Source organism: Catharus ustulatus, chromosome 23 (genome assembly GCF_009819885.2).
Source record: "Catharus ustulatus isolate bCatUst1 chromosome 23, bCatUst1.pri.v2, whole genome shotgun sequence".
Classification (NCBI taxonomy): domain Eukaryota; kingdom Metazoa; phylum Chordata; class Aves; order Passeriformes; family Turdidae; genus Catharus; species Catharus ustulatus.
The window spans coordinates 5,942,881-5,970,864 of NC_046243.1; the positions used below are offsets into that span (position 1 = coordinate 5,942,881).

At 53.5% G+C, this 27,984-nt stretch overlaps 8 protein-coding genes across 8 annotated transcripts; 4 read left to right on the forward strand and 4 right to left on the reverse strand.

The window, feature by feature from the left end:
• Positions 1-864: 864 nt before the first annotated feature.
• Positions 865-1,573, reverse strand: LOC117006652 (feather keratin Cos1-2-like). The gene is made up of 2 exons (XM_033079198.1): positions 1,502-1,573; positions 865-1,191 (listed from the first exon to the last, which is right to left on the reverse strand). Exon 2 carries the CDS (start codon positions 1,168-1,170, stop codon positions 865-867), a length of 306 nt encoding a protein of 101 aa, XP_032935089.1. The 5' UTR covers positions 1,171-1,191; positions 1,502-1,573.
• Positions 1,574-4,307: 2,734 nt separating this feature from the next.
• Positions 4,308-4,793, forward strand: LOC117006644 (feather keratin 1-like). The gene has a single exon (XM_033079190.1). The coding sequence runs from the start codon at positions 4,326-4,328 to the stop codon at positions 4,629-4,631; it is 306 nt and encodes a 101-aa protein (XP_032935081.1). The 5' UTR covers positions 4,308-4,325; the 3' UTR covers positions 4,632-4,793.
• A 4,515-nt stretch (positions 4,794-9,308) lies between these two features.
• Positions 9,309-16,142, reverse strand: LOC117006650 (feather keratin 1-like). Its single transcript, XM_033079195.1, has 2 exons — positions 16,123-16,142; positions 9,309-9,629 (listed from the first exon to the last, which is right to left on the reverse strand). The coding sequence occupies exon 2, from the start codon at positions 9,612-9,614 to the stop codon at positions 9,309-9,311; it is 306 nt and encodes a 101-aa protein (XP_032935086.1). The 5' UTR covers positions 9,615-9,629; positions 16,123-16,142.
• Positions 12,198-12,521, forward strand: LOC122149449 (feather keratin Cos1-2-like). The gene has a single exon (XM_042779940.1). The coding sequence runs from the start codon at positions 12,216-12,218 to the stop codon at positions 12,519-12,521; it is 306 nt and encodes a 101-aa protein (XP_042635874.1). The 5' UTR covers positions 12,198-12,215.
• LOC117006643 (feather keratin 1-like) lies at positions 15,726-16,510 on the reverse strand. The gene is made up of 2 exons (XM_033079189.1): positions 16,439-16,510; positions 15,726-16,128 (listed from the first exon to the last, which is right to left on the reverse strand). Exon 2 carries the CDS (start codon positions 16,105-16,107, stop codon positions 15,802-15,804), a length of 306 nt encoding a protein of 101 aa, XP_032935080.1. The 5' UTR covers positions 16,108-16,128; positions 16,439-16,510; the 3' UTR covers positions 15,726-15,801.
• A 2,499-nt stretch (positions 16,511-19,009) lies between these two features.
• On the forward strand, positions 19,010-19,406 carry LOC117006656 (feather keratin 1-like). The gene has a single exon (XM_033079202.1). The coding sequence runs from the start codon at positions 19,025-19,027 to the stop codon at positions 19,328-19,330; it is 306 nt and encodes a 101-aa protein (XP_032935093.1). The 5' UTR covers positions 19,010-19,024; the 3' UTR covers positions 19,331-19,406.
• A 1,966-nt stretch (positions 19,407-21,372) lies between these two features.
• On the forward strand, positions 21,373-27,485 carry LOC117006646 (feather keratin 1-like). The gene is made up of 2 exons (XM_033079192.1): positions 21,373-21,451; positions 27,081-27,485. The coding sequence occupies exon 2, from the start codon at positions 27,102-27,104 to the stop codon at positions 27,405-27,407; it is 306 nt and encodes a 101-aa protein (XP_032935083.1). The 5' UTR covers positions 21,373-21,451; positions 27,081-27,101; the 3' UTR covers positions 27,408-27,485.
• LOC122149450 (feather keratin Cos1-2-like) lies at positions 23,876-24,199 on the reverse strand. Its single transcript, XM_042779941.1, has one exon. The coding sequence runs from the start codon at positions 24,179-24,181 to the stop codon at positions 23,876-23,878; it is 306 nt and encodes a 101-aa protein (XP_042635875.1). The 5' UTR covers positions 24,182-24,199.
• Positions 27,486-27,984: the final 499 nt, after the last annotated feature.

A 27,984-nucleotide genomic window follows, 5' to 3' on the forward strand; every position in this document is an offset into this window, starting at 1 on the left:
AAGTCAACTCTGGTTAGACCCCACCTGGAGTGTTGTATCCAGTTTGGAATCTTCAGTTGAAATAGGCATGGACCTGTTAGAGCAGCTCCAGACAAGGGCTGCAGAAATGACCACATGGGTGCATCATCCCTGCCATGGACAAAGGGTGGAGGATTTGAGTTTTTTCAGGCAGAAGAAGAGCAGGCTCTGGGGAGATCTTGTGCAGCATTTCGATATGTAAAGGGGACAGATAAGGAAGTTGGAGAGAGACATTTCATCAAGGCCTGCAGTGATTGGACAAGGAGCACCACTTTAAAATAGGGTAGATGTGGATGGAAGAAGTTACTGATGTGGTGGGAAATGGAAAATGGCATGTCCCATCATGGGAAGTGTCCAGTGTTAGATTTAATGGAAATTTGAGTATCAGAAATAGTGGCACAGTGCTGTTAGGAGGGGTTTGCCTAGCACTTGATGGGAAGCTGGAACCTGTGTCCCTGCAGTGCCACAGTCACTGCTTCGTGCTTCCAATGCAGTGCTGAGATGAGTGAGAAACAATCAAAAAGTGTGTGAAGAAAGTACAAGTTAGCCACTGACTGGTTTACAGAAATTCCATCCTGATGCAAGTAGGCAGAGAAACTCAGCTCCCAGAGGGTCACTCAGGGCACACTGAGCACAGCCAGTGCCAGCCTGTGCTGACAGCCAGTGCAAAACCAGCCCCAACAACCCCCTCCCACAAACAGCCCTGGGACAACATCTCTGCCCTGGGAGAGTGTCTGCAGGGCAAAGGATGACACAAAGGCAGGGGATGGGATGCAGCAGAATTTATTGAGTCAAAAGAGGGAAATGAGGGGGATCCAGGGGGAGGCCACAGTGCAGGGAGCAGATTCAGCAGGGAAAGCACCTCGTGCCACAGAGGCCACTGCCCAAGCCTGAGAGGCCAAAGCCCCCAGAGCTGATGGGCACTCCCTGAGAGCTGAGGATGCTGCCAACAGCAGCAGAGGTGGAGGATCCCACCACGGTGTTCTGGGGGAAGGAGCTGAGGATGGGGCCAGGCAGGGTCACCACCACAGGCGAGGGCTGGATGGCCACGGTGGAGTCCTGGCACTGCCTGACACAGGGCTCATTGCAGCTGTTGGCCAGCGGGGTGGGGCCACAGGGCTGGCAGGGCCGGCACGGGCTGTAGCAGGACATGGCTTGGGGCTGCAGGTGCACCTGAGAGACAGGGAAGGGGGAAGCAGAGCACAAGGAGTGGGTGAGGATCAGCCTCTCACCCCACCCCTAGGATGACCCTGCTTCTCTCACTGCAGAAGGCCCCACAAATCATGACAAAGTCCATAGAGATCCCCACCTCACCAACAGCTCAGGAGACACCAAAGCCAAGCCCCAGTGTCAGTCTCTGCCACACCTTCTGCCTCCTTCCCTCACCCATGGCAAAGAGCCCCAGTGCCCAGCTGAAGACCAGAAATGCTTTAGAAATGCATTCAGAGGAGGACAAGGAGGAGGAGCAATGCTCCAAACTCACCTTATTCCCAAGGAGCTGGAGATGTGAAGGGTGGATGAGAGAGTGAGGAGAAGGAGCTGCTTTTATACTGCTCCTGCACTGCCCCAGGCCCACAGTAACTGCACAGGGCCACAATTTTCTTACAGACTCATCTCCAAACTAAATATCCTCCCTAATGCCACAGGCTGTGTTTTGCTTTCTATTAACCTTGTCATTTAACTTCCTCATTTCTGACATCCCCACTAGGTCATGAAGATCCCTTTCATGTTAATGGATGAGAAGCCAAATGATTTTTCTTGCAGGGACACATGAGTAATGGTTGGACTCTATGATCTTGGAGGTCCTTGCCAGTCCTTGTGATTCTGGGATTCAATAATTCTATGATCAGTGGCAGGAATCAAGTCTCAAACAGAGCCCTGGGCCATTGGGTTCCTCCTCAATATCTGGGGAGGTGTTGGGTGCCTGGACCGTTCCCTGGTGCTCCCTCTCTCCTCACCCACGATGCCCTTTGACTGCACAGTGTGGAGCCTGACCTGGATGACACACAAGCACAGGCCACTTTTCCAACACATGCTGTCAGTGCTGAGAACACACATGACACGTGTGAGCTGCCAAGCATCCCTTTTCCCAAGGCCAGGATGAAGCTGCAGGGTGATCCATCCCTGCCTTGGACAGCCTGCAGACATCGCACACTCCTGCCTTGGCCTCACACCTCAAGGCTGACACACGGCCAACCCAAAATTAGAGCGTGACTTGCCCCTGGTAGGGAGAGTGTCTCCCTGCAGATTTACCTACTGAAGACATTCCCTGCCCTCCTGGGACGCGGCCCAGCTGCCTCCATGGCTGCAGGGCAGGGGAGTGCAACACTCCTTGGTGTATTTTGAGAGCTGCTTTTGTACCCAGGGTGTTTCTGAGCACATTCCCTCCCTGAGCACCCCCAGGGATGTGGCACTGCACTTTCCCAAAGCTCTCACAGGCTGGGGAAATGGAGGAAGTTTCCTTCTCTCTCCAGTGGTGCTGGGCTGTTCTCTAGGCTGAGGAGGCACTTGGAGAATCAGAAAGGGGAGGGCTTATGTGCCAATGTCTGCAGAAGGCAGAGAGCTTTGCACCCCAGGATGTGTCCAAAGCAGTGGGGTGGTGATTTCTGAAACCCTTCCTTTCAGCTCCTGCACCCCCAGGAGAGCTCCCCTCCACAGCCAGGAGCCTCTGACCAGGGAGATGAGTCCTTGTGTCCATTCTGTCCCTCCATCAACATCTCCACCTATTTTCCTGTGTTTTGCCTTGACTTCCCATGTTCTTTTGAACCACGAGGTGCCCCTAAGATGCTGCCAGCTTTTCTGATCTCTTCTTCTCTTCCGAAGGCACATCTTACCTGCCAGACGCCTCAGTGGGTGGAAGAGTGTGAATGTTTGAAGTCCAGGGTCTGTATCCTCCCTGACCATCTCTTTCTCTCTGTCCTCAGCTGCAATCCCTGACTGCCAGCACCTCCCAAAGGGAGCTCTGAGGTGTTTTCTTGAACACCAACACTCCTGTGTCCATCACCAGGTCACACACTTCCATGGGTTCAGTCTGAATAAATGTTCCCACAGCTGATCCTCCTCCTCTGCTCTGGGCAGGTTTTCCCTACCCCTATTTCTGAGGAATATCAGGAGGTTGATCCTATAACAGGAAAAGGTGCCAGTGAAAACCAAAGTCCAGGAGCCTTCGAGAAGCTTCCCCTTTCCTGTAACCCCTGCCCCCAGTGAAGCTGCCCCAGCCAGCCTTGGCTCAAGCCTCCCTTTTGCTGTTGCCCTGTGTGCAAGACCTTCTTTCCCACCACAAGCTTTCCTGATTCAGCTCCAGGAGGCCTTTGGCTTTCCAGTCCTGGAATGCTCAGACAGCCTGGCCAACGTTCTGCATCAGCAGAGGCCATCAGGAGGAAGGGAGAGGAAAGCAATTCCCTGCAGAAGCAGTGTCCAGTGGGTGTTGGAGTGAGGTGAGAGGGAGGGGAGAGCAGCAGGCAGGACGTGCTGCGAGGACAGGAGCCTTTGGGTGCTCTGCTGCTCTGGGCAGGGCAGGGCAGAGCTGGGGCTGTCCCTGCAGAGGCAGCTGCCAGCAATGGCAAGGCACTGCCCGAGCCAACATCCCCTGCCTGCACGGCCCCTGCGGCACGGGGACACATCCTGTGCCTGCACGGACTCGCTCTGAGCCCAGGGATCCTCAGGGCTGGCATGGACACGGGAAAGGAGCTGCAACACACACCAAGCATGTCAGAAATGAGGAAATGAAATGGCAGCCTTGATGGAAATCAAACCACAGCGTGTGGCGTTAGGGAGGATATTTTGCTTTGGAGGTGAATGTGTTGGAAAATTACTGTCCTTGTGCAGTGCCTGTGGGCCTGGGGCAGTGCAGCAGCACTATAAAAGGGGAACCTTCTCCTTGCTCTCATCAACTCCTCTCACCTCCATCTCCTTGTGATCCCGGTGAGTCCAAAGCCTCTCTCCTCTTCTTTTGGGCTTTCTGATCACATTTCCTGCATTAATCCCATGTGGGTTCTTGAGAAAAGCCTGTTATGGGAGAGGGACAGGGCAGAAATTGTGCCTGCAGAGAGATTGGATTTTGTCTGAGATGTCTCCTGAGTTCTGGCCTAGGTGTGCAAGTCCCTAGGCTTGGTCACTCTGTAGGAGATTCCTGGGGGCGTGGGCAAACAGTGAGGCTGTTGGGCCCCTCTAAGCAGCCACCTGCTGTCTTCCCCTTCTCTTTGCTTTTCTCCATCATGGTGGGCCAAGAGACTGCTCTGACACAGCCCTTTCTCAATTCTGCTTCCCTCTTCCCTGTCTCTCAGGTGCACCTGCAGCCCCAAGCCATGTCCTGCTACAGCCCGTGCCGGCCCTGCCAGCCCTGTGGCCCCACCCCGCTGGCCAACAGCTGCAATGAGCCCTGTGTCAGGCAGTGCCAGGACTCCACCGTCATCATCGAACCCTCGCCCGTGGTGGTGACCCTGCCTGGCCCCATCCTCAGCTCCTTCCCCCAGAACACCGTGGTGGGATCCTCCACCTCTGCTGCTGTTGGCAGCATCCTCAGCTCTCAGGGAGTGCCCATCAGCTCTGGGGGCTTTGGCCTCTCAGGCTTGGGCAGTGGCCTCTGTGGCACGAGGTGCCTCCCCTGCTGAAGCTGCTGGCCATGGCCCTGGGCAAGGAAGCCAGGGACTGCCAGGATGGAACCGCCCTGGGGACGCAGCATCGGCTCTTGGCTTCCCCAGGGGCTGAGCAACCCCAGCAGCTCCTGCAGAAGGATGGGGCCAGCCTGGGCTCTTGGCAAGCACAGCCCATCCCTGCCTCTGCCCTCTGCCCCTCTCTCCTTTCCCTCCTGTGTCCCTGTTCCCTTGTGCACCCTGGGCTGTCACCCCACACAGCCATCCTGGGGAGAACCTGCTGCCTCCCCCCTGTGTGGACACCTGCTTGGAAAACTCATCTTGAAAAACAACCAACTGATTTTTTTCCCTGGTGCTCTTTGCATTGGCATCTCAGCTTGGATTGACCTAATTTTCCTGTTTTGACTCATTAAAGTTCTTTGGCATCGCAGCCCATGTTTTCCTCTCATTCCTTCCCCTGCAGATCCTCTCCCCACATGCCCAGAAAGAGAGGTGTTGCTCAGGTCTGGTTGTGGGAGGGGATTGTGGGGCATGGTTGTTCACGCAGGCTCCATTTAAATATTCTTATTCATGCCAGACTTAACTTTGTTTTGTAATATTCTCTACTGACCTGGGGCTGCGGAGCATGGTCTGATGTTCTTCAATGATCATAAGCATGAGAAAGATGATATTTGGTCTCCCCTAAAGCATTCTCTTGCCTACACTCAGCAATGGACCTTCCCTACACTGCCTGGGCCTTCAGCTCTTCTCTCCAGCCAAGTGCTCCAACCTCCTCACCATCCTGCTCACCTTACACCAAACTCACTCCACTTGCTCCTGGCAGCTCTTGCATTTCAGCCTGTGCCCAGCACGGGGATGGCAGCAGGCGAGTGCTGAGCAGAGCAGCACCGTGGCTCCCACCCCTCTCCTGGTTCCACTGCTGCTGGCACAGCCCAGGCTGCTGGTGCCAGCCCTCGGTGCCAGGGCACAGTGGGACAGTCACCCCTGTTCTGATGTGCAGACTGCAAAAGCCCCTTTCCCTGGCCCTGCCAGGGGCTGAGGGAGGTGTGGGGAGACAGGGCTAGCTGGTCCCAAGTCAGCTGCCCTTCAGTGCTCTGGGCTGTGTGTGTCACCGTGCCCAGCTGTGTCCTGCAGCAGTTCAGCCATCCCTCAGCTGGTTCTGGACAGGCCTTTGAGTCACTCAGCCCCATACCTGCTGCCTTTCTTCCTGACCAATGCCTTTTCCTGCCTCCACCTCTCCAAAAACCTTCCTAGGAAGCCCTGGGCAGAGACAAGCAAGGAGCACTGCAAAGAGGAAAATCACTGCCTATGGATCCGTGTAGTGGTATGATCAGCACTAAGCACTGAGTAGTGATTCTCATGATCTGCTCACCCAGTGGGAAGGGGGAGAATTGGAAAAGCAAGAGGGTGACATACCTGGTGTCAAGATTAGGACATTCTATGACGGAATGGGAGAAAAAGACAACACCACATATTTCCAAGGCTATTGCTTAACACCACCAGACCAATGCCCAGGCAGTGTTCAAAGAATGGCTACTCTGGGAAGACTGTCCACAGCTTCATTGCTAAGTATGATATTATATCTGCCCAGAGTCGTGGTGGAATCACCATCCCTAGAGGGATTTAAAAGACATCTAGTTGTGACACTTGGGGACAAGGTCTAGTGTTGAGTTTGGAAGAGTCAGGTTAATGGTTGGACCCCTTAATCTTAAAGGTCTTTTCATACTTAAGTGATCCAGTGACTCTACATGACCTGGAATATCCAGCTGGGGTCATTTCTCCTGGTTGTATCATGTTGTACTTCGCTCTGTTATGTTCCTTTCCCCTTAATTTGTTCTCCCCTTCACTGAATGCTCAATGGTTCCTTCCTCAAGTTTTCCCCTCCCAATCAGATGTCAATCCTTGGTTGCCACACCCATAGCTCCCAAATGCTCTGTTCCTCACCGCCTCCCCTGCGTTGTCAATCTTCCCCAGTTCCTGCCTTCTCCACTAGAAAGTTCTGTGCCTGTTACCAGTTATTCGATGTTTACTGGATTGTGTAGTGTCACCCCTCCCTGAACTGTCCTTCATTGGATGTTGTGCACATCGCCCCACCTTTGTCTCCTCCCATGCTATACCCCTATTGGTTGTTCCTCTGCACCCTCCCATCGCACCTCCCCAGTTTAAAAGTGGCTGCAGGAGCCCCTTTTCTTCCTTTCTGTTCCTGACCCCTTTGGAGTGAGGCTTTTCCCGAACTGGTACTGAAGATCTCCTCTGCCTCGTTGCCTCTCCTTTGCCGCGTTTCCCCTGTAGAGCTAATAGCTCTTCAGCTGCATTTCAGGTGAATCCGCTCCTGAGGTGCACCCACTGCAGTCCCTGCACTGGTGGGGTCAGAGCTGGCCAAAGCTCATGGACAGGGACAGTATCAGCTCCAGCTGCCTGCCCACTCCTGGCCTCCATTGTGGGTGATGCAGCATGAGAAAGAGAGATGGTCTTGATGGTGGGCCAGCCCTGTGCAGCACAGGTCAGGCTTTGGTGTGTGCTTTGCACTGGTTTAGCCACACATTTGAGGCACAGAACAGTATTGGCTGCTCTGAAGACTGACCTCCAGCACCAGTACGGGCTTGTGTATGAGACTTACAGACCACAATTGCCTTAAACACTGTCAAGGCCACAGAATGAGATAAGCCACTGCAGTGGGGACTTGAGATTAGCACAGGGATAGGAATTTACAACTGAAAGGTGGTAACTCCAGGCCTGATGAGGATCTGGGGAGCATCCTTGTTGCGGCATCCAAACCAAAATTCCCACTGTGGGAAAGGACTGCTTGTGCACATTCCTTCCCAAGCTATGGGAACTGTATCTACAGCCTGAGGGTACCCACAATGTGGATTGTACAAAGGTGATACCCCAGAAGAATGACTCGGAGACCCCCAGCACTGAGAAGACCACAAGGAAAAACCAACAGGATGCCACTGGATCCACAAGGTGGTGATACCTTTCAACTTCAATTGTCCCTTGTTCTCTCTGTTCCTCTCTCACATCTTTCTCTATCTCTGTTTCTTTCTATCTATCCCTCACATTCACCATTCAATAAAATTCATACTTTTGACTTTGGCATATGATCTCATCTTCACCTTAATTTGGGCAGAGGCACTTCTTAATAATCAGGTCATAACAACTGGTCCTCTCTTCCATCTCCCGAAGTTTCCTTTCTCTTCCTCTCTCCTCCTGTCCACTTCCATGAGACTTTTGGGATTTCTGCCCTTCCAGGGCCCTCCACAACCCCGGCTTCTCTGCCAGTGGCAGCAGTGGCCACATGCCCCTTCTGCAGAATGAGCACCAAAGCCAGGAGGGAGGTCTGAGCAAAGCTGGATCGGATGGTCAGGGCGTCAGTTGGAGTCACGACTTCTTTCCTCACCTGCAAGTTACAGTGTTCCAGTAGAATTCTGGGAGCATCCAAGGATTTATACGCATGGGCTCAATGTCCAAGTGGAAACCAGTGATGACTGGTGTCCATGAGGGATCAGTGCAAGGATCAATATTTCTTAATACATTCATCAATATCATAGATGCTAAGACAGAGTGGATGCTCAAGGAGTTGTGAATGGCACCAAGCTGAGGCTTGAGGAAAGTGTTTCAATTCAGAGATTTGAGAATGGTTCCATGTGAGACTCAGGAACCTCAACAAGGCCAAGACTGGAAGAGAAATGGTTTAGACCAGGCCTGCAGAGAAGGAACCACAAATAATGAAGGTAGAAGAATTGAACTTGAGCTAGCAATGTGTTCTTGACACCCAGAAATTCAAACGTGTCCTGGTCTGCACAAACACAAACATGGCCAACAAGTCAACTCTGGTTAGACCCCACCTGGAGTGTTGTATCCAGTTTGGAATCTTCAGTTGAAATAGGCATGGACCTGTTAGAGCAGCTCCAGACAAGAGCTGCAGAAATGACCACATGGGTGCATCATCCCTGCCTTGGACAAAGGGTGGAGGATTTGAGTTTGTTCAGGCAGAAGAAGAGCAGGCTCTGGGGAGACCTTGTTGCCGCATTTTGATATGTAAAGGGGACAGATAAGGAAGTTGGAGAGAGACATTTTATCAAGGCCTGCAGTGATTGGACAAGGAGCAGCACTTTTAAACTGAAATAGGGTAGATGTGGATGGAAGAAGTTACTGATGTGCTGGGAAATGGAAAATGGCATGTCCCATCATGGGAAGTGTCCAGTGTTAGATTTAATGGAAATTTGAATATCAGAAATAGTGGCACAGTGCTGTTAGGAGGGGTTTGCCTGGCACTTGATGGGAAGCTGGAACCTGTGTCCCTGCAGTGCCACAGTCACTGCTTGGTACTTCCAATGCAGTGCTGAGATGAGTGAGAAAAAATCAAAAAGTCTGTGAAGAAAGTACAAGTTAGCCACAGACTGGTTTACAGAAATTCCATCCTGATGCAAGTAGGCAGAGAAACTCAGCTCCCAGAGGGTCACTCAGGGCACACTGAGGACACCCAGTGCCAGCCTGTGCTGACAGCCAGTGCAAAACCAGCCCCAACAACCCCCTCCCACAAACAGCCCTGGGACAACATCTCTGCCCTGGGAGAGTGTCTGCAGGGCAAAGGATGACACAAAGGCAGGGGCTGGCATGCAGCAGAATTTATTGAGTCAAAAGAGGGAAATGAGGGGGATCCAGGTGGAGGCCACAGTGCAGGGAGCAGCTTCAGCAGGGAAAGCACCTCGTGCCACAGAGGCCACTGCCCAAGCCTGAGAGGCCAAAGCCCCCAGAGCTGATGGGCACTCCCTGAGAGCTGAGGATGCTGCCAACAGCAGCAGAGGTGGAGGATCCCACGGCGGTGTTCTGGGGGAAGGAGCTGAGGATGGGGCCAGGCAGGGTCACCACCACAGGCGAGGGCTGGATGGCCACGGTGGAGTCCTGGCACTGCCTGACACAGGGCTCATTGCAGCTGTTGGCCAGCGGGGTGGGGCCACAGGGCTGGCAGGGCCGGCACGGGCTGTAGCAGGACATGGCTTGGGGCTGCAGGTGCACCTGAGAGAAAGAGCAGAGAGGGGCAGACCATGAGGGGTGTTTCAAGAGTAACCCTTCACCACACCATGCAGCTGCCCTGTCAAGCCGAGATGGGAACAACAGCTGGAGGGGTTGTACTGATGCCCACAGGCTTCTCCTTCCATTTAGCCAACAAGTTGCCTGCCAAGAGCCACCAAGCCCAGAGTAATCCCACCTATCCCATTGTTCATTTCAGTCAAGTCCCAAACTCTGCCTGTGCACGCTTTCTATTCCTCTCTGTCTCCCCTCATAAGCAGCACCATGAGATGCCATAGAACAAAGGGGCAGTATGTGCAGAAAACAGAAGGAGGGAGAATAGAAGGAGTCAGAGGAGAAAACCTTACCTTGCTCTCAGTGAGATGGAGACAAGAGGAGTGGATGGGAGAGTGAGAAGGTCCTGCTTTTATACAGCTCCTGCACTGCCCCAGGCCCACAGGCACTGCACAAGGACAGTAATTTTCCAACACACTCATCACCAAAGCAAAAAATCCTCCCTAACGCCACAAGTTGTGCTTTTGTTTCTGTCAACACTGTCATTTCACTTCCTCATTTCTGACATTCCTGCTCTGCCTTGCATGATGCCACAAGGAGAAGATATGCCATGAAGAGTCCTGGCAGTGAGTGCAGAAGTACAGGAGGGGTCCTGTGCAGGCAGATGTTGGCTTGGGGCATTGAAGTGCTGTTTGTAATTGCAGTGGGTGAGCTCCAAGTCAAGGATTGCCTTGAATACTCAACCCATGCAAGCAGAGGGTAGAAGGGATGCACAGGCCTCATCTACCTGGCCTGAGGCTTGTCTCAGGCTGTGCTGGGGGTCTCTCCTCAATGCTTTACAGAGTTAAAGGTTTGCAGAAAACATCTCCCCACCATCTGGGACACAGCCCTGGGCTTCAGGTGACATGACTTCTCTTGACATTGGTGCTTCATCATGCTTCCTTTCCCCTGACACAAAGGCTGCTTCAGCCTGGAGCACAAATCAGCACCACTGGAGAAGCTGAAAACTTGCCCAAGTGCCCAGTGAGTGAGAGCTGGAAGGACCCTGTGGGACCACGTGCCTGGTGATGCTCAGGGAGGGGATGTGCTCAGAAGGGCCCTGGTGCAAACCCAGCTCTCAAACCACATCAAGCAGGGCTGCACTTCCCTGCCCTGCAGACATGGAGGCAGCTGGGCCACATCCCAGGAGGGCAGGGAATGCCTTCAGTAGGCAAATCTGCAGGGAGAGACTCTCCCTACTTGTCAGGAGTCACAGTCTAATTTTGGGTTGGCCATGTGTCACCATTGTGACGTGCTGTGTGCTGGCCCATGACCCACACACAGCTGAATTCCCCTCCAGCAAGGGCAGCTCCATCCACGCCTCAGGAAAACCATCTCCAGTCACTGGGCTGTTCCTTGTACAGAGCTCCAGGCAGCTCAAACAGACATTGGTCTCAGCATGAATTTGCTGCCATCACTCCCACAGCTCAGGGGGCTTTCAGGACAACCAGCTTGTTTTGGAAATGTATCTTCAGCTACTATGGGGCAAAAGTGTATGGTGACCTGAGGAAGATGGGAAGATCAAGGTATTTACTGAACCTCCACACACCTCTACAAGAGTAGAAGGGACCCAACTCCATGAGGCAGCTCAGGGAATCCAGGTGTTCAGGAGAGCAAAGTTATCTTCCCTCAAAACTGCTGATGGCCCACCAAGGTAACCCCACAAGGCTGCCATGAAAGGGGACAGCCTTGCCAAACAACCTGCCACATGAGGAGCAGACAGGCTGGTGGCAGGGTATGTTCAGCTGCCTGCAAAGAGGGTAGAAAACAACCCCAGATACATCCCCAGATAGGTGTCAGCTGTCTGCACAGACCCTCTGGCACATGCAACTCCTCTTCTGCACGTACTGATGTGTCACTGCCCAGAAAACCCTTGGGTCTTCCACCTCAGTGCTTGAAAGAATCCTTGGAGGCCTACAGGTCACATCAGAAACGAGGAAATGAAAATGGCATCGCTGATGGAAACAAAAGCACAACCTGTGGCATTAGGGAGGGGATTTTGTTTGGGAGGTGAGTCTGTAGGAAAATTACTGCCCTTGTGCAGTGACTGTGGGCCTGGGGCAGTGCAGCAGCTGTATAAAAGCAGGAGCTTCTCTTCACTCTCTCATCCACTCTTTTCAGCTCCATCCCACTGGGAACAAGGTGAATTTCAAGGACTTTTCTCTTTCCTCCTCCTTATCCTACATTTCTTCTTTTTGAGGTTATCTCAACACATACCTTTCTCAGTCATGTTCTGGAGCCCTGAGAATGCTTACTGAGGGAGAGGAAAGGATGCAGGCAGTGGGGAAAGGAAAAGGTTCAGGCTCAGAAGAGATGTCTCTGGAGCCATGGGCGCAGTGGGCTCCTGCCTGGGTCTGCGATTCCTCCTGTGTTCCTTGGAGAGAAAGGAGATGCCTCTGGGCTCCTGGGAAATCCTTTAGGGCTGAGGAAAAGGATCTTGCTCATGTAGGGGGTGACACATTGCACTTCAACCATTCCTGATGCCTTGATTTTTCTTTCCCTGTCTCTCAGGTGCACCTGCAGCCCCAAGCCATGTCCTGCTACAGCCCGTGCCGGCCCTGCCAGCCCTGTGGCCCCACCCCGCTGGCCAACAGCTGCAATGAGCCCTGTGTCAGGCAGTGCCAGGACTCCACCGTGGCCATCCAGCCCTCGCCTGTGGTGGTGACCCTGCCTGGCCCCATCCTCAGCTCCTTCCCCCAGAACACCGTGGTGGGATCCTCCACCTCTGCTGCTGTTGGCAGCATCCTCAGCTCTCAGGGAGTGCCCATCAGCTCTGGGGGCTTTGGCCTCTCAGGCTTGGGCAGTGGCCTCTGTGGCACGAGGTGCTTTCCCTGCTGAAGCTGCTCCCTGCACTGTGGCCTCCACCTGGATCCCCCTCATTTCCCTCTTTTGACTCAATAAATGTTGCTGCATCCCAGCCCCTGCCTTTGTGTCATCCTTTGCCCTGCAGACACTCTCCCAGGGCAGAGATGTTGTCCCAGGGCTGTTTGTGGGAGGGGGTTGTTGGGGCTGGTTTTGCACTGGCTGTCAGCACAGGCTGGCACTGGCTGTGCTCAGTGTGCCCTGAGTGACCCTCTGGGAGCTGAGTTTCTCTGCCTCTTTGGGTCAGCATAGAATTTCCCTACATTGTCCAGGAACAAACATCCACTCTGTTTGCACTTCTTTTCCTTTCCCTTACCTCAACACTGTGACACCAGTGCTGAGCAGTGAATGTGTTGCTGACCAGACAGAGGCACTGGATTCCCATCAGACTCCAGCAGATCCCATGGATCTGAAAGGTTTCTGAAAAGGAGGGACAGAGTGAATTGTGCTGCCCTCTCACAGACCCCTGGCATCATGAAACCCAGAATGGGTTTTGTTGGAAGAGATTGCTAAAAATCATTTAGTCCAGCCCTCCTGCCATGGACAGTATCCCAGTTCCAGCTGGCCTATTCCAGTTTAAAACTCCTGCCCCTTGTCCAATCACTTCATAAAATGTCTCTCTCCAAATTCCTTACACCACCCCTTGATGTACTGAAAGGCTGCAGTGAGGTCCCTGAGATCCTGCTCTTCTCCTGACTCAAAGACCTCAGCGGCATCAGCTGCCCTCTCAGAGCAGGGGGATGCACCCAGGTGTGCAGCTGTGACCATTTTTGCTGCCCTTCTCTGCAGGGCAAGCTCTCCTTCCATCCACCCCACAGTCCCTGTTGGTTTCTGACATGGCCCCAAAGCAGTGTCAGGACCTTGCCCTGGGCTTAGTTGAAGATCCTGAGTTCCATGTGGGACCATTCCTCAGTTCTGTCCAGACCCCTGTGGATTTAAACCCTCCTATCTAGCAGAGCCATTGCTCCCCTCAGCTTCATGTCATTGCTGAGAGTCACAAATCATTAAGTTTGGGAAAGACCTCTGAGATCATCCCCTTAACAAAATAGCCCTATGGCCACTAAACCACACCACCAAGTGCTCTCAGGGTGCCCCCAACACCATTGCCATGTCCCTGATGCTCACAGACACCGAGGGCTGGCACCAGCAGCCTGGGCTGTGACCAGCAGTGGAACCAGGAGAGGGGTGGGAGCCACGGTGCTGCTCTGCTCAGCACTCGCCTGCTGCCATCCCCGTGCTGGGCACAGGCTGAAATGCAAGAGCTGCCAGGAGCAAGTGGAGTGAGTTCAGTGCAGCCAGCATGGTGAGGGGATCAGAGCACTTAATTTCGACCCAGGGATTGCGGGGTGTGGAGACAAGAATGGTTTGGTCAGAGAGATAAAATCAGTCTTGCAGTAGTCAGGGCCAGTGAAGAGGTTTGGTTCATTCTATCCATCTGCAGCCTGGGAGACACTGAAGCCTTAAGGGATAATGACTCACAACATTCCCCCATTTGTGGAGACCCAGGCTGCTTTGGTGAACTGGGGGTGGTGAGCTCTGGGTGTGTCACAGCCAACCTCTGACCTAGTAAGAGAGAGGGGGAATGATGGGCTTTGAATGAGGTAGGAGGTGGATGCTGGTGCCTCTGGTCACTCCAAGCTACTGACCCTTGAGAGAGAGATGGGCACTACTGACTGGTGATCAGAATCCAGATTGTGCTGTGAGCTACATATGCTTCTATTCCAATATCAGGAAGGCTAGGAATTATTTACTACATTCATTTAGTTAAACATCACACGGACAAACTTTATATTTCTACTCAGTTCAGTCTTCTTTCCAGCCACCAGTCTTGATCCAATCTTCTTGTAATCTTCAAAGCTCTGCTTGCTCTTGCCAAGGCATCTTGGCTATCCAACTGCATATGCCAATTAAATCTTGGCTGCCCTCCCTTGCACAGACCGTGGGCTTGTGGGACTCCCTCTCTTCCCCAGGGGAAGCAGCAGGACATTCATGTGTGCCCTGACAGTGTTCATCTCTGCTGATGGGCCAGACTGGGCCAAAACCAAAGCACCTGTGCTGGGTGTGCTGGGCAGCTGTGTTCTCCTAGAAGGTGCCAAGGGCTCCTGAAGTGTCCCATGAGCCACAACATTACATGATCCAGTGTGAAGCTCCAACCTCCAGGGGAGGAACCTGAGCATCCCCACCTGAAGCTGAGTGAATATAAGCCAAGTAGATTTTATGTTTTGTGGATTTTCCCAGAAATTTTCCCCATCACTGCTCTGAGACTTACCCCACCACCTGACAGGCCCAGTCTGTGACCACTTTGACCAAGACTGCCCAGCAGCCAAGTCTCATCCCAGGGCTCATGGCTGCAGAGATCGTCACAATCTTGCCCTTTAGCTCTCTTCCTTTCTTTTGCCTTGTGCATGTCCCTGGGTGATGTGGTTGCATTTTCATCTTGCACTGCTTTAATGTTGTTCTATTGCTTTAGAGAATAATACCCAAAAAGGCCACAGATGTGTTTTCCTGTGCAATCACATTGTTCTACAATAACCCTCTGTGTGTACTTACAAACAGCCAACAATGCTGGTTCTCTCTAACAAGCCCAAGGGATGTATTAACAAGAACCTGGGCTACCCCTCACCTTCTGCAGTGGGACGTAACACAGACACGTGGAGGAGGAGAGAAAGCAGCAATATCATAAAAAAGCACAGTCAAATCTCTCCTCTTAAAAGGCACTCAAACACCTTTTCCTAAATCTGTCACACAGAACCATCCCTGAGCAACACCTCCCTCCCTGGGAATCTTGGGAGACCGACAACAGGGAAAGGATGACACAGAGGTGTGGGCTGGGATGCAACAGAAATTTAATGAGACAAAAGATGAGAGCAAGGACACTCTGAGTAGAGGCCTCACTGCAGAGAGCTCCAGGGTCAGCTTAGAATCTGCATCACATGGCTGTGGCAGAGATGCCAGCAGGTGTCCCTGTGCCTGACCCAGAGGGAGCAGGGCCAGCAGGTTCTCCCCAGGATGGCTGTGTGGGGTCAGAGCCCAGGGTGCACAAGGGAACAGGGACACAGGAGGGAAAGGAGAGAGGGGCAGAGGGCAGAGGCAGGGATGGGCTGTGCTTGCCAAGAGCCCAGGCTGGCCCCATCCTTCTGCAGGAGCTGCTGGGGTTGCTCAGCCCCAGGGGAAGCCAAGAGCCGATGCTGCGTCCCCAGGGCGGTTCCATCCTGGCAGTCCCTGGCTTCCTTGCCCAGGGCCATGGCCAGCAGCTTCAGCAGGGGAGGCACCTCGTGCCACAGAGGCCACTGCCCAAGCCTGAGAGGCCAAAGCCCCCAGAGCTGATGGGCACTCCCTGAGAGCTGAGGATGCTGCCAACAGCAGCAGAGGTGGAGGATCCCACCACGGTGTTCTGGGGGAAGGAGCTGAGGATGGGGCCAGGCAGGGTCACCACCACAGGCGAGGGTTCGATGATGACGGTGGAGTCCTGGCACTGCCTGACACAGGGCTCATTGCAGCTGTTGGCCAGCGGGGTGGGGCCACAGGGCTGGCAGGGCCGGCACGGGCTGTAGCAGGACATGGCTTGGGGCTGCAGGTGCACCTGAGAGACAGGGAAGGGGGAAGCAGAGCACAAGGAGTGGGTGAGGATCAGCCTCTCACCACACCACTAGGATGACCCTGCTTCTCTCACTGCAGAAGGCCCCACAAATCATGACAAAGTCCATAGAGATCCCCACCTCACCAACAGCTCAGAAGACACCAAAGCCAAGCCCCAGTGTCAGTCTCTGCCACACCTTCTGCCTCCTTCCCTCACCCATGGCAAGGGGCCCCAGTGCCCAGCTGAAGACCAGAAATGCTTTAGAAATGCATTCCGAGGAGGACAAGGAGGAGGAGCAAGGCTCCAAACTCACCTTATTCCCAAGGAGCTGGAGATGTGAAGGGTGGATGAGAGAGTGAGGAGAAGGAGCTGCTTTTATACTGCTCCTGCACTGCCCTAAACCCACAGTATCTGCACAGGGCCACAATTTTCCTACAGACTCATCTCCAAAGTAAATATCCTCCCTAATGCCACAGGCTGTGTTTTGCTTTCTATTGACCTTGTCATTTAGCTTCCTAATTTCTGACATCCCCACTAGGTCATGAAGATGCCTTTCATGTTAATGGATGAGAAGCCAAATGATTTTTCTTGCAGGAACACATGAGTAATGGTTGGACTCTATGATCTTGGAGGTCTTTGCCAGTCCTTGTGATTCTGGGATTCAATAATTCTCTGATCAGTGGCAGGAATCAAGTCCCAAACAGAGCCCTGGGCCATTGGGTTCCTCCTCAATATCTGGGGAGGTGTTGGGTGCCTGGACCGTTCCCTGGTGCTCCCTCTCTCCTCACCCACGATGCCCTTTGGCTGCACAGTGTGGAGCCTGACCTGGATGACACACAAGCACAGGCCACTTTTCCAACACATGCTGTCAGTGCTGAGAACACACATGACACGTGTGAGCTGCCAAGCATCCCTTTTCCCAAGGCCAGGATGAAGCTGCAGGGTGATCCATCCCTGCCTTGGACAGCCTGCAGACATCACACACTCCTGCCTTGGCCTCACACCTCAAGGCTGACACACGGCCAACCCAAAATTAGAGTGTGACTTGCCCCTGGTAGGGAGAGTGTCTCCCTGCAGATTTGCCTACTGAAGACATTCCCTGCCCTCCTGGGACGTGGCCCAGCTGCCTCCATGGCTGCAGGGCAGGGGAGTGCAGCACTCCTTGGTGTATTTTGAGAGCTGCTTTTGTACCCAGGGTGTTTCTGAGCACATTCCCTCCCTGAGCACCCCCAGGGATGTGGCACTGCACTTTCCCAAAGCTCTCACAGGCTGGGGAAATGGAGGAAGTTTTCTTCCCTCTCCAGTGGTGCTGGGCTGTTCTCAGGGCTGAGGAGGCACTTGGAGAATCAGAAAGGGGAGGGCTTATGTGCCAATGTCTGCAGAAGGCAGAGAGCTTTGCACCCCAGGATGTGTCCAAAGCAGTGGGGTGGTGTTTTCTGAAACCCCTCCTTTCAACTCCTGCGCCCTCAGGAGAGCTCCCCTCCACAGCCAGGAGCCTCTGACCAGGGAGATGAGTCCTTGTGTCCATTCTGTCCCTCCACCAACATCTCTTCCTTGTTTCCTGTGTTTTGCCTGGACTTCCCATGTTCTTTTGAACCACGAGGTGCCCCTGAGATGTTGCCAGCTTTTCTGATCTCTTCTGCTCTTCTGAAGGCACATCTCACCTGCCAGATGCCTCAGTGGGTGGAAGAGTTGGAATGTTTGAAGTCCAGGGTCTGTATCCTCCCTGACCATCTCTTTCTCTCTGTCCTCAGCTGCACTCCCTGACTGCCAGCACCTCCCAAAGGAGCTCTGAGGTGTTTTCTTGAGCACCAACACTCCTGTGTCCATCACATTTTGCTGTTGCCCTGTGTGCAAGATCTTCTTTCCCACCACAAGCTTTCCTGATTCAGCTCCAGGAGGCCTTTGGCTTTCCAGTCCTGGAATGCTCAGACAGCCTGGCCAACGTTCTGCATCAGCAGAGGCCATCAGGAGGAAGGGAGAGGAAAGCATTTCCCTGCAGAAGCAGTGTCCAGTGGGTGTTGGAGTGAGGTGAGAGGGAGGGGAGAGCAGCAGGCAGGACGTGCTGCGAGGACAGGAGCCTTTGGGTGCTCTGCTGCTCTGGGCAGGGCAGGGCAGAGCTGGGGCTGTCCCTGCAGAGGCAGCTGCCAGCAATGGCAAGGCACTGCCCGAGCCAACATCCCCTGCCTGCACGGCCCCTGCGGCACGGGGACACATCCTGTGCCTGCACAGACTCGCTCTGAGCCCAGGGATCCTCAGGCCTGGCATGGACACGGGAAAGGAGCTGCAACACACACCAAGCATGTCAGAAATGAGGAAATGAAATGGCAGCCTTGATGGAAATCAAACCACAGCGTGTGGCGTTAGGGAGGATATTTTGCTTTGGAGGTGAATGTGTTGGAAAATTACTGTCCTTGTGCAGTGCCTGTGGGCCTGGGGCAGTGCAGCAGCACTATAAAAGGGAAACCTTCTCCTTGCTCTCATCAACTCCTCTCACCTCCACCTCCTTGCAATCCAGGTGAGTCCAAAGCCTCTCTCCTCGTCATCTTTTGGCCTTTCTGATCACATTCCCTGCATTAATCCCATGTGGGTTCTTGAGAACAGCCTGTTATGGGAGAGGGACAGGGCAGAAATTGTGCCTGCAGAGAGATTGGATTTTGTCTGAGATGTCTCCAGAGTTCTGACCTAGGTGTGCAAGTCCCTGGGCTTGGTCACTCTGTAGGAGATTCCTGGGGGCTTGGGCAAACAGTGAGGATGTTGGGCCAGTCGTAGCAGCCTCCTGCTGTCTTCTCCTTTGCTTTTCTCCATCAGGGTGGGCCAAGAGACAGCTCTGACACAACCCTTTCTCAATTCTGCTTCCCCCTTCCCTGTCTCTCAGGTGCACCTGCAGCCCCAAGCCATGTCCTGCTACAGCCCATGCCGGCCCTGCCAGCCCTGTGGCCCCACCCCGCTGGCCAACAGCTGCAATGAGCCCTGTGTCAGGCAGTGCCAGGACTCCACCGTCATCATCGAACCCTCGCCCGTGGTGGTGACCCTGCCTGGCCCCATCCTCAGCTCCTTCCCCCAGAACACCGTGGTGGGATCCTCCACCTCTGCTGCTGTTGGCAGCATCCTCAGCTCTCAGGGAGTGCCCATCAGCTCTGGGGGCTTTGGCCTCTCAGGCTTGGGCAGTGGCCTCTGTGGCACGAGGTGCCTCCCCTGCTGAAGCTGCTGGCCATGGCCCTGGGCAAGGAAGCCAGGGACTGCCAGGATGGAACCGCCCTGGGGACGCAGCATCGGCTCTTGGCTTCCCCTGGGGCTGAGCAACCCCAGCAGCTCCTGCAGAAGGATGGGGCCAGCCTGGGCTCTTGGCAAGCACAGCCCATCCCTGCCTCTGCCCTCTGCCCCTCTCTCCTTTCCCTCCTGTGTCCCTGTTCCCTTGTGCACCCTGGGCTGTGACCCCACACAGCCATCCTGGGAAGAACCTGCTGCGTCCCCCCTGTGTGGACACCTGTTTGGAAAACACACCTTGAAAAACAACCGACTGCTGTTTGTCTCTGGTGCTCTCTGCATTGGCATCTCAGCTTGGATTGACCTAATTTTCCCGTTTTGACTCTTTAAACTTCTTTTGCATCGCAGCCCATGTTTTCCTCTCATTCCTTCCCCTGCAGATCCTCTCCCCACATGCCCAGAAAGAGAGGTGTTGCTCAGGGCTGGTTGTGGGAGGGGATTTTGGGGCATGGTTGTTCACACAGGCTCCATTTAAATATTCTTAGTCATGCCCTATGTAACTCTGTTTTGTAATACTCTCTACTGACCTGGGGCTGGGGAGCATGGCCGGTGCTCTTCAGTGATCATAAGCATGAGAAAGATGATTTTTGGTCTCCCCTAAAGTATTCTCTTGCCTACACTCATCAATGGACCCTCCCTACGCTGCCTGGGCCTTCAGCTCTTCTCTCCAGCCAAGTGCTCCAACCTCCTCACCATCCTGCTCACCTTACACCAAACTCACTCCACTTGCTCCTGGCAGCTCTTGCATTTCAGCCTGTGCCCAGCACGGGGATGGCAGCAGGCGAGTGCTGAGCAGAGCAGCACCGTGGCTCCCACCCCTCTCCTGGTTCCACTGCTGCTGGCACAGCCCAGGCTGCTGGTGCCAGCCCTCGGTGCCAGGGCACAGTGGGACAGTCACCCCTGTTCTGACAGGGTCATGTGCTAATTTGAGAGTAAAGCAGTGGGGGAATGGAATCCCACACAAATATCGTGAGTTTTCAGGTTGGAGTTAAATGGTAATAAAAATTACAGCAATGTTGGATTTGTCTTTACAAACAAGCTTTGGGTCAGTTGGTAGATCAGGCTAGAACTGAGAGAAAGAAGAAATAATGGGAAGGATTCCCCTGATTGATGAATGGAAAAAGGTGTTTTTGCCTTTACAAACAAACCATAGTTTTGGCGATAAATGAAATTGGATATTGGAAGATGAAAGAAGCAATGGGGAAAATCCATGAATTCTATAAGAATTAAAATTCAATCAGAGGGTTATGAATTAGGGGGGAATCTCAGGTATCAGGTGTTCCGGGAAGTCTGTGCCTCTCAAGTACCTCAGCAATGGGGAATCAAGAGAGGGAAATGTGGCCGAGAAATTGGGATAAAAAGGAGGCTGTGTTCTCCAAATATTGCAGAGATCCCAGGGCAATGCCCCATGGCCTCTCCCTTTATTGGAGTAAAGTAAAAGGACTCCTCTGTCTCCTTTTTGACATAAACCTCTGGTGTTTGTGGATTAATTCTCCTGACAATTACAATGTACACCATGACACAGAAAAACTGCCTTAACCCCACAAAGTGTGAGCCCAGCGTAGCACACTGCGGGTCAGGGTGGTGGTCACAGTCTAAGTGGTGGTTGCAGTTTTGTCCAAAGCAATGTTCCTATGGAAGGTCTGGTCCTGCCCCACATCTGTCAAGCAGTGGTGTTGCCCCAAATCCCCAGTGCCCCAGAGGATACACAGTCAGGTTCAGGAGGTTCCTCCCCCAGGGTAGGTAGCTGCCCAATGGAACGATTTAATCCCTGCTGAATGTTGCAGTTGCCTATTCCTGCTGGGGCCATCGAGGCCATGATGGAGCATTAGCAGAGATGAGCTACTGAGGATGGGTGTGGTTATCCCAGCCCAGTCAGTTGTGAAGACAAAAAATCATTGCCTTGCAGAGTTTGTATCTTCTCCTCTAACACCCAGCTTGCCACTTGAGGTGTTGGGTGTGCAATGGGCAGCGCTTGCAAATGATTCATGAGGAATGATGTCACTGGCAGGAGAATACATACTTTGGTTACATCCCACACTGAAACCCAGGACAGGTGAGTCCAAAACCCTCTTTCCCTGGGGCTGCTGCTTGCCAGGGGCTGAGGGAGGTGTGGGGAGACAGGGATGCTTCTAACGCTGAATTTGTGTGTGTAAACAATGGCAGGAAAGGTCAGGTGGCTGTGCTTGATATGGGCACCCAGGCTTGTGCAATTTTGCTATAAATAATCAATGCCTTCTCCAAATGTGTGATTATTGAGTTGTGGCAGAGTGGGTAACAAAACTGATACGTGGGCCACAGAACCAAACTCATTCTATGATTCCATGGGAATGCAGGTCTGTGAGAAGGCAGCCCACTGCACTCTGGCCCTCCTTTTGGGAATCCTTTTGGGAATCCTTTTGGGAATTTGGTTAGGATGGGACCTCCTGCAGTCTGATGGGAAGCTGGTGCCTTTGTCTTGTCAGTAACATATTCACTGCTGAGGACTTGTGTCAAATGTTCAGCTTAAAGAGGAAAGAAAAAAGAGGTGTACGGCTCTCTCTGGACAAAATAGGGAAATTTTATTCTGTTCTAGGGGAATTCTGTTCAATTTACACAGCCCTGCCAAGAAGGACTTGGGGGTGCCTGTGGGATGATAGGCCTGCCACGAACCAGAGCTGTGCTCTGCCAGCCCAGAAAGCCACCTGTGTCCTGGGCTGCATCCAAACCAGCTGGGGCAGCAGGACAAGGGAGGGGATTCTGCCACAGCCAGGGGAGACCCCACCTGCAGAGCTGCTTCCAGCTCGGGGCTCCCAGCACAGGAAGGACATGGAGCTGTTGCAGTGAGTCCAGAGGAAGCCAAGATTATCAGAGGGATGGAGCAGCTGTGCTGTGAGACTGGGCTGGCATTGCTGGGATTGCTCAGCCTGGGGAGGAAAAGCTTTGAGGTGACAGAATTGTGGCCTTGCAGCACCGAATGGAATTTGCAGTCACGATGGAGAGAGACAATTTACAGGAATGTGTAGTGGCAGGACAAGAGGAATGGCTTCACACTGACACAGAGTACAGTAATTTCACAATTATAAACCGCACTGATCATAAGCCGCACTTCCGGCTGCCAGCAACTTTTCATTCTCTGTCCATACATAACCCGCACCTGATTATAAGCCTCACATTACAATACAGAGTGTGATAAAAGGTTTCTATTCTATCACCATCTGTTGAAGGTGGGGCAGTGATCCTTACCTCCATGGGAGATATTCTGCTAATGGGCCATCCATTGAAACCAGGGGGGGCATTGTTCTTTATCTTTTCATAACCCATCCTTCCTACAGAGAGTAATTTTCTGCTAATGGCCCTTTGAGTCCCACTGTGGGACTGATAAAATTACTGCATCCCATTGGAAGTTGCTCCAGCCAGGGGAAAGAGCCCAACATTTCTTACCAAGATAAAAACAGAGGTTTTGGGACACTAAGGGAGCCCCTTTCTCCACTGGACTCCAGAGGAAAACCGGATTTCTCCACATCACCACTGGACCTCTGGGGGGAAACTGCATCTTATACAGGAGCACTGCTCCAACTGAATCACATCTGTCACTGCAAGAGGACTGCAACCATCATTTAATGGGACTGCTACCAACACCCTGCCTGACGGGTGTCAGGTTGTACTCTGACTCTGTCAGTGTTTGGGGTTTGTTTCTCTGTAGTACTGTATTTCTATTTTAATTTCCCTAGTACAGAACTGTTATTCCTAATTTCCATATCTTTGCCTGAGAGCCCCTTGATTTCAAAATTATAATAATTTGAAGGGAGGAGGTTTACATTCTCCATTTCAAAGAGAAGCTCCTGCCTTTCTTAGCAGACACCTGTGCTCCAAACTAAAAAAGCAACTTTTCGTTCTTTGTCCATATAAAAGCCTCACCTGATTATAAGCTGCACTTCGGGTTCAGACCAAAATTTTAGTCAAAATGGTGCGGCCTATAACCGTGAAATTGCTGTAGGTTTAGATTGTATATCAAGAAGTACAGTAAGGCTGGGTAGGCCCTGGCACAGGGTGCCCAGAGCAGCTGTGGCTGTCCCTGGATCCCTGGCAGTGTCCAAGGCCAGGCTGGACAGGGCTTGGAGCAATCTGGGACAGTGGAAGGAGTCCCTGCCCATGGCCGGGGGTGGAACTGGATGAGCTTTAAGGTCCTTTCCAGCCCAAACCATTCTGGGATTTCATCGTTCTTTTCAGATCCATTGAGACAGGGAAACTCAGCTCCCAGAGGGTCACTCAGGGCACACTGAGCACAGCCAGTGCCAGCCTGTGCTGACAGCCAGTGCAAAACCAGCCCCAACAACCCCCTCCCACAAACAGCCCTGGGACAACATCTCTGCCCTGGGAGAGTGTCTGCAGGGCAAAGGATGACACAAAGGCAGGGGCTGGCATGCAGCAGAATTTATTGAGTCAAAAGAGGGAAATGAGGGGGATCCAGGTGGAGGCCACAGTGCAGGGAGCAGCTTCAGCAGGGAAAGCACCTCGTGCCACAGAGGCCACTGCCCAAGCCTGAGAGGCCAAAGCCCCCAGAGCTGATGGGCACTCCCTGAGAGCTGAGGATGCTGCCAACAGCAGCAGAGGTGGAGGATCCCACCACGGTGTTCTGGGGGAAGGAGCTGAGGATGGGGCCAGGCAGGGTCACCACCACAGGCGAGGGCTGGATGGCCACGGTGGAGTCCTGGCACTGCCTGACACAGGGCTCATTGCAGCTGTTGGCCAGCGGGGTGGGGCCACAGGGCTGGCAGGGCCGGCACGGGCTGTAGCAGGACATGGCTTGGGGCTGCAGGTGCACCTGAGAGACAGGGAAGGGGGAAGCAGAATTGAGAAAAGGCAGTGTCAGAGCTGTCTCTTGGCCCACCCTGATGGAGAAAAGCAAAGAGAAGGGGAAGAAACCCGGAGGCTGCTTAGAGTGGCCCAACATCCTCACTGTTTGCCCAAGCCCCCAGGAATCTCCTACAGAGTGACCAAGCCCAGGGACTTGCACACCTAGGTCAGAACTCAGGAGACCTCTCAGACAAAATCCAATCTCTCTCCAGGCACAATTTCTGCCCTGTCCCTCTCCTGTAACAGGCTCTTCCCAAGAACCCACATGGGATTAAAGCAGGGAATGTGATCAGAAAGGCCAAAAGAGGAAGAGGAGAGAGGCTTTGGACTCACGTTGATAACAAGGAGATGGAGATGACAGGAGTTGATGAGAGCAAGGAGAAGGTTCCCCTTTTATAGTGCTGCTGCACTGCCCCAGGCCCACAGGCACTGCACAAGGACAGTAATTTTCCAACACATTCACCTCCAAAGCAAAATATCCTCCCTAACGCCACACGCTGTGGTTTGATTTCCATCAAGGCTGCCATTTCATTTCCTCATTTCTGACATGCTTGGTGTGTGTTGCAGCTCCTTTCCCATGTCCATGCCAGGCCTGAGGATCCCTGGGCTCAGAGCGAGTCCGTGCAGGCACAGGATGTGTCCCCGTGCCGCAGGGGCCGTGCAGGCAGGGGATGTTGGCTCGGGCAGTGCCTTGCCATTGCTGGCAGCTGCCTCTGCAGGGACAGCCCCAGCTCTGCCCTGCCCTGCCCAGAGCAGCAGGGCACCCAAAGGCTCCTGTCCTCGCAGCACGTCCTGCCTGCTGCTCTCCCCTCCCTCTCACCTCACTCCAACACCCACTGGACACTGCTTCTGCAGGGAAATGCTTTCCTCTCCCTTCCTCCTGATGGCCTCTGCTGATGCAGAACGTTGGCCAGGCTGTCTGAGCATTCCAGGACTGGAAAGCCAAAGGCCTCCTGGAGCTGAATCAGGAAAGCTTGTGGTGGGAAAGAAGATCTTGCACACAGGGCAACAGCAAAATGTGATGGACACAGGAGTGTTGGTGTTAAGAAAACACCTCAGAGCTCCTTTGGGAGGTGCTGGCACTCAGGGAGTGCAGCTGAGGACAGAGAGAAAGAGATGGTCAGGGAGGATACAGACCCTGGACTTCAAACATTCACACTCTTCACCCACTGAGGCATCTGGCAGGTGAGATGTGCCTTCGGAAGAGAAGAAGAGATCAGAAAAGCTGGCAGCATCTTAGGGACGCCTCGTGGTTCAAAAGAACATGGGAAGTCAAGGCAAAACACAGGAAAAAAGGAAGAGATGTTGGTGGAGGGACAGAATGGACACAAGGACTCATCTCCCTGGTCAGAGGCTCCTGGCTGTGGAGGGGAGCTCTCCTGGGGGCGCAGGAGCTGAAAGGAAGGGTTTCAGAAAACACCACCCCACTGCTTTGGACACATCCTGGGGTGCAAAGCTCTCTGCCTTCTGCAGACATTGGCACATAAGCCCTCCCCTTTCTGATTCTCCAAGTGCCTCCTCAGCCTAGAGAACAGCCCAGCACCACTGGAGAGGGAAGGAAACTTCCTCCATTTCCCCAGCCTGTGAGAGCTCTGGGGAAGCTGCAGTGCCACATCCCTGGGGTGCTCAGGGAGGGAATGTGCTCAGAAACACCCTGGGTACAAAAGCAACTCTCAAAATACACCAAGGAGTGCTGCACTCCCCTGCCCTGCAGCCATGGAGGCAGCTGGGCCGCGTCCCAGGAGGGCAGGGAATGCCTTCAGTAGGCAAATCTGCAGGGAGACACTCTCCCTACCAGGGGCAAGTCACGCTCTAATTTTGGGTTGGCCGTGTGTCAGCCTTGAGGTGTGAGGCCAAGGCAGGAGTGTGTGATGTCTGCAGGATGTCCAAGGCAGAGATGGATCACCCTGCAGCTTCATCCTGGCCTTGGGAAAAGGGATGCTTGGCAGCTCACACGTGTCATGTGTGTTCTCAGCACTGACAGCACGTGTTGGAAAAGTGGCCTGTGCTTGTGTGTCATCCAGGTCAGGCTCCACACTGTGCAGCCAAAGGACATCGTGGGTGAGGAGAGAGGGAGCACCAGGGAACGGTCCAGGCACCCAACACCTCCCCAGATATTGAGGAGGAACCCAATGGCCCAGGACTCTGTTTGAGACTTGATTCCTGCCACTGATCAGAGAATTATTGAATCCCAGAATCACAAGGACTGGCAAAGACCTCCAAGATCATAGATTCCAACCATTACTCATGTGTTCCTGCAAGAAAAATCATTTGGCTTCTCATCCATTAACATGAAAGGGATCTTCATGACCTAGTGGGGATGTCAGAAATTAGGAAGTTAAATGACAAGGTTAATGGAAAGCAAAACACAGCCTGTGGCATTAGGGAGGATATTTAGTTTGGAGATGAGTCTGTAGGAAAATTGTGGCCCTGTGCAGTTACTGTGGGTTTGGGGCAGTGCAGGAGCAGTATAAAAGCAGCTCCTTCTCCTCACTCTCTCATCCACCCTTCACATCTCCAGCTGCTTGGGAATAAGGTGAGTTTGGAGCATTTCTCCTCCTCCTGGTCCTCCTCTGAATGCATTTCTAAAGCATTTCTGGTCTTCAGCTGGGCACTGGGGCTCTTTGCCATGGGTGAGGGAAGGAGGCAGAAGGTGTGGCAGAGACTGACACTGGGGATTGGCTTGGGTGTCTCCTGAGCTGTTGGTGAGGTGGGGATCTCTATGGACCTTGTCATGATTTGTGGGGCCTTCTGCATTGAGAGAAGCAGAGTCATCCTAGTGGTGGGGTGAGAGGCTGATCCTCACCCACTCCTTGTGCTCTGCTTCCCTCTGCCCTGTCTCTCAGGTGCACCTGCAGCCCCAAGCCATGTCCTGCTACAGCCCGTGCCGGCCCTGCCAGCCCTGTGGCCCCACCCCGCTGGCCAACAGCTGCAATGAGCCCTGTGTCAGGCAGTGCCAGGACTCCACCGTGGCCATCCAGCCCTCGCCTGTGGTGGTGACCCTGCCTGGCCCCATCCTCAGCTCCTTCCCCCAGAACACCGTGGTGGGATCCTCCACCTCTGCTGCTGTTGGCAGCATCCTCAGCTCTCAGGGAGTGCCCATCAGCTCTGGGGGCTTTGGCCTCTCAGGCTTGGGCAGTGGCCTCTGTGGCACGAGGTGCCTCCCCTGCTGAAGCTGCTGGCCATGGCCCTGGGCAAGGAAGCCAGGGACTGCCAGGATGGAACCGCCCTGGGGACGCAGCATCGGCTCTTGGCTTCCCCAGGGGCTAAGCAACCCCAGCAGCTCCTGCAGAAGGATGGGGCCAGCCTGGGCTCTTGGCAAGCACAGCCCATCCCTGCCTCTGCCCTCTGCCCCTCTCTCCTTTCCCTCCTGTGTCCCTGTTCCCTTGTGCACGCTGGGCTGTGACCCCACACTGCCATCCTGGGGAGAACCTGCTGGCCCTGCTCCCTCTGGGTCAGGCACAGGGACACCTGCTGGCATCTCTGCCACAGCCGTGTGATGCAGATTCTAAGCTGACCCTGGAGCTCTCTGCACTGAGGCCTCTACTCAGAGTGTCCTTGCTCTCATCTTTTGACTCATTAAATTTCTCTTGCATCCCAGCCCACGCCTCTGTGTCATCCTTTCCCTGTTGTCGGTCTCCCAAGATTCCCAGGGAGGGAAGTGTTGCTCAGGGATGGTTCTGTGTGACAGATTTAGGGAAAGGTGTTTGAATGCCTTTTAAGAGGAGAGATTTGACTGTGCTTTTTTAT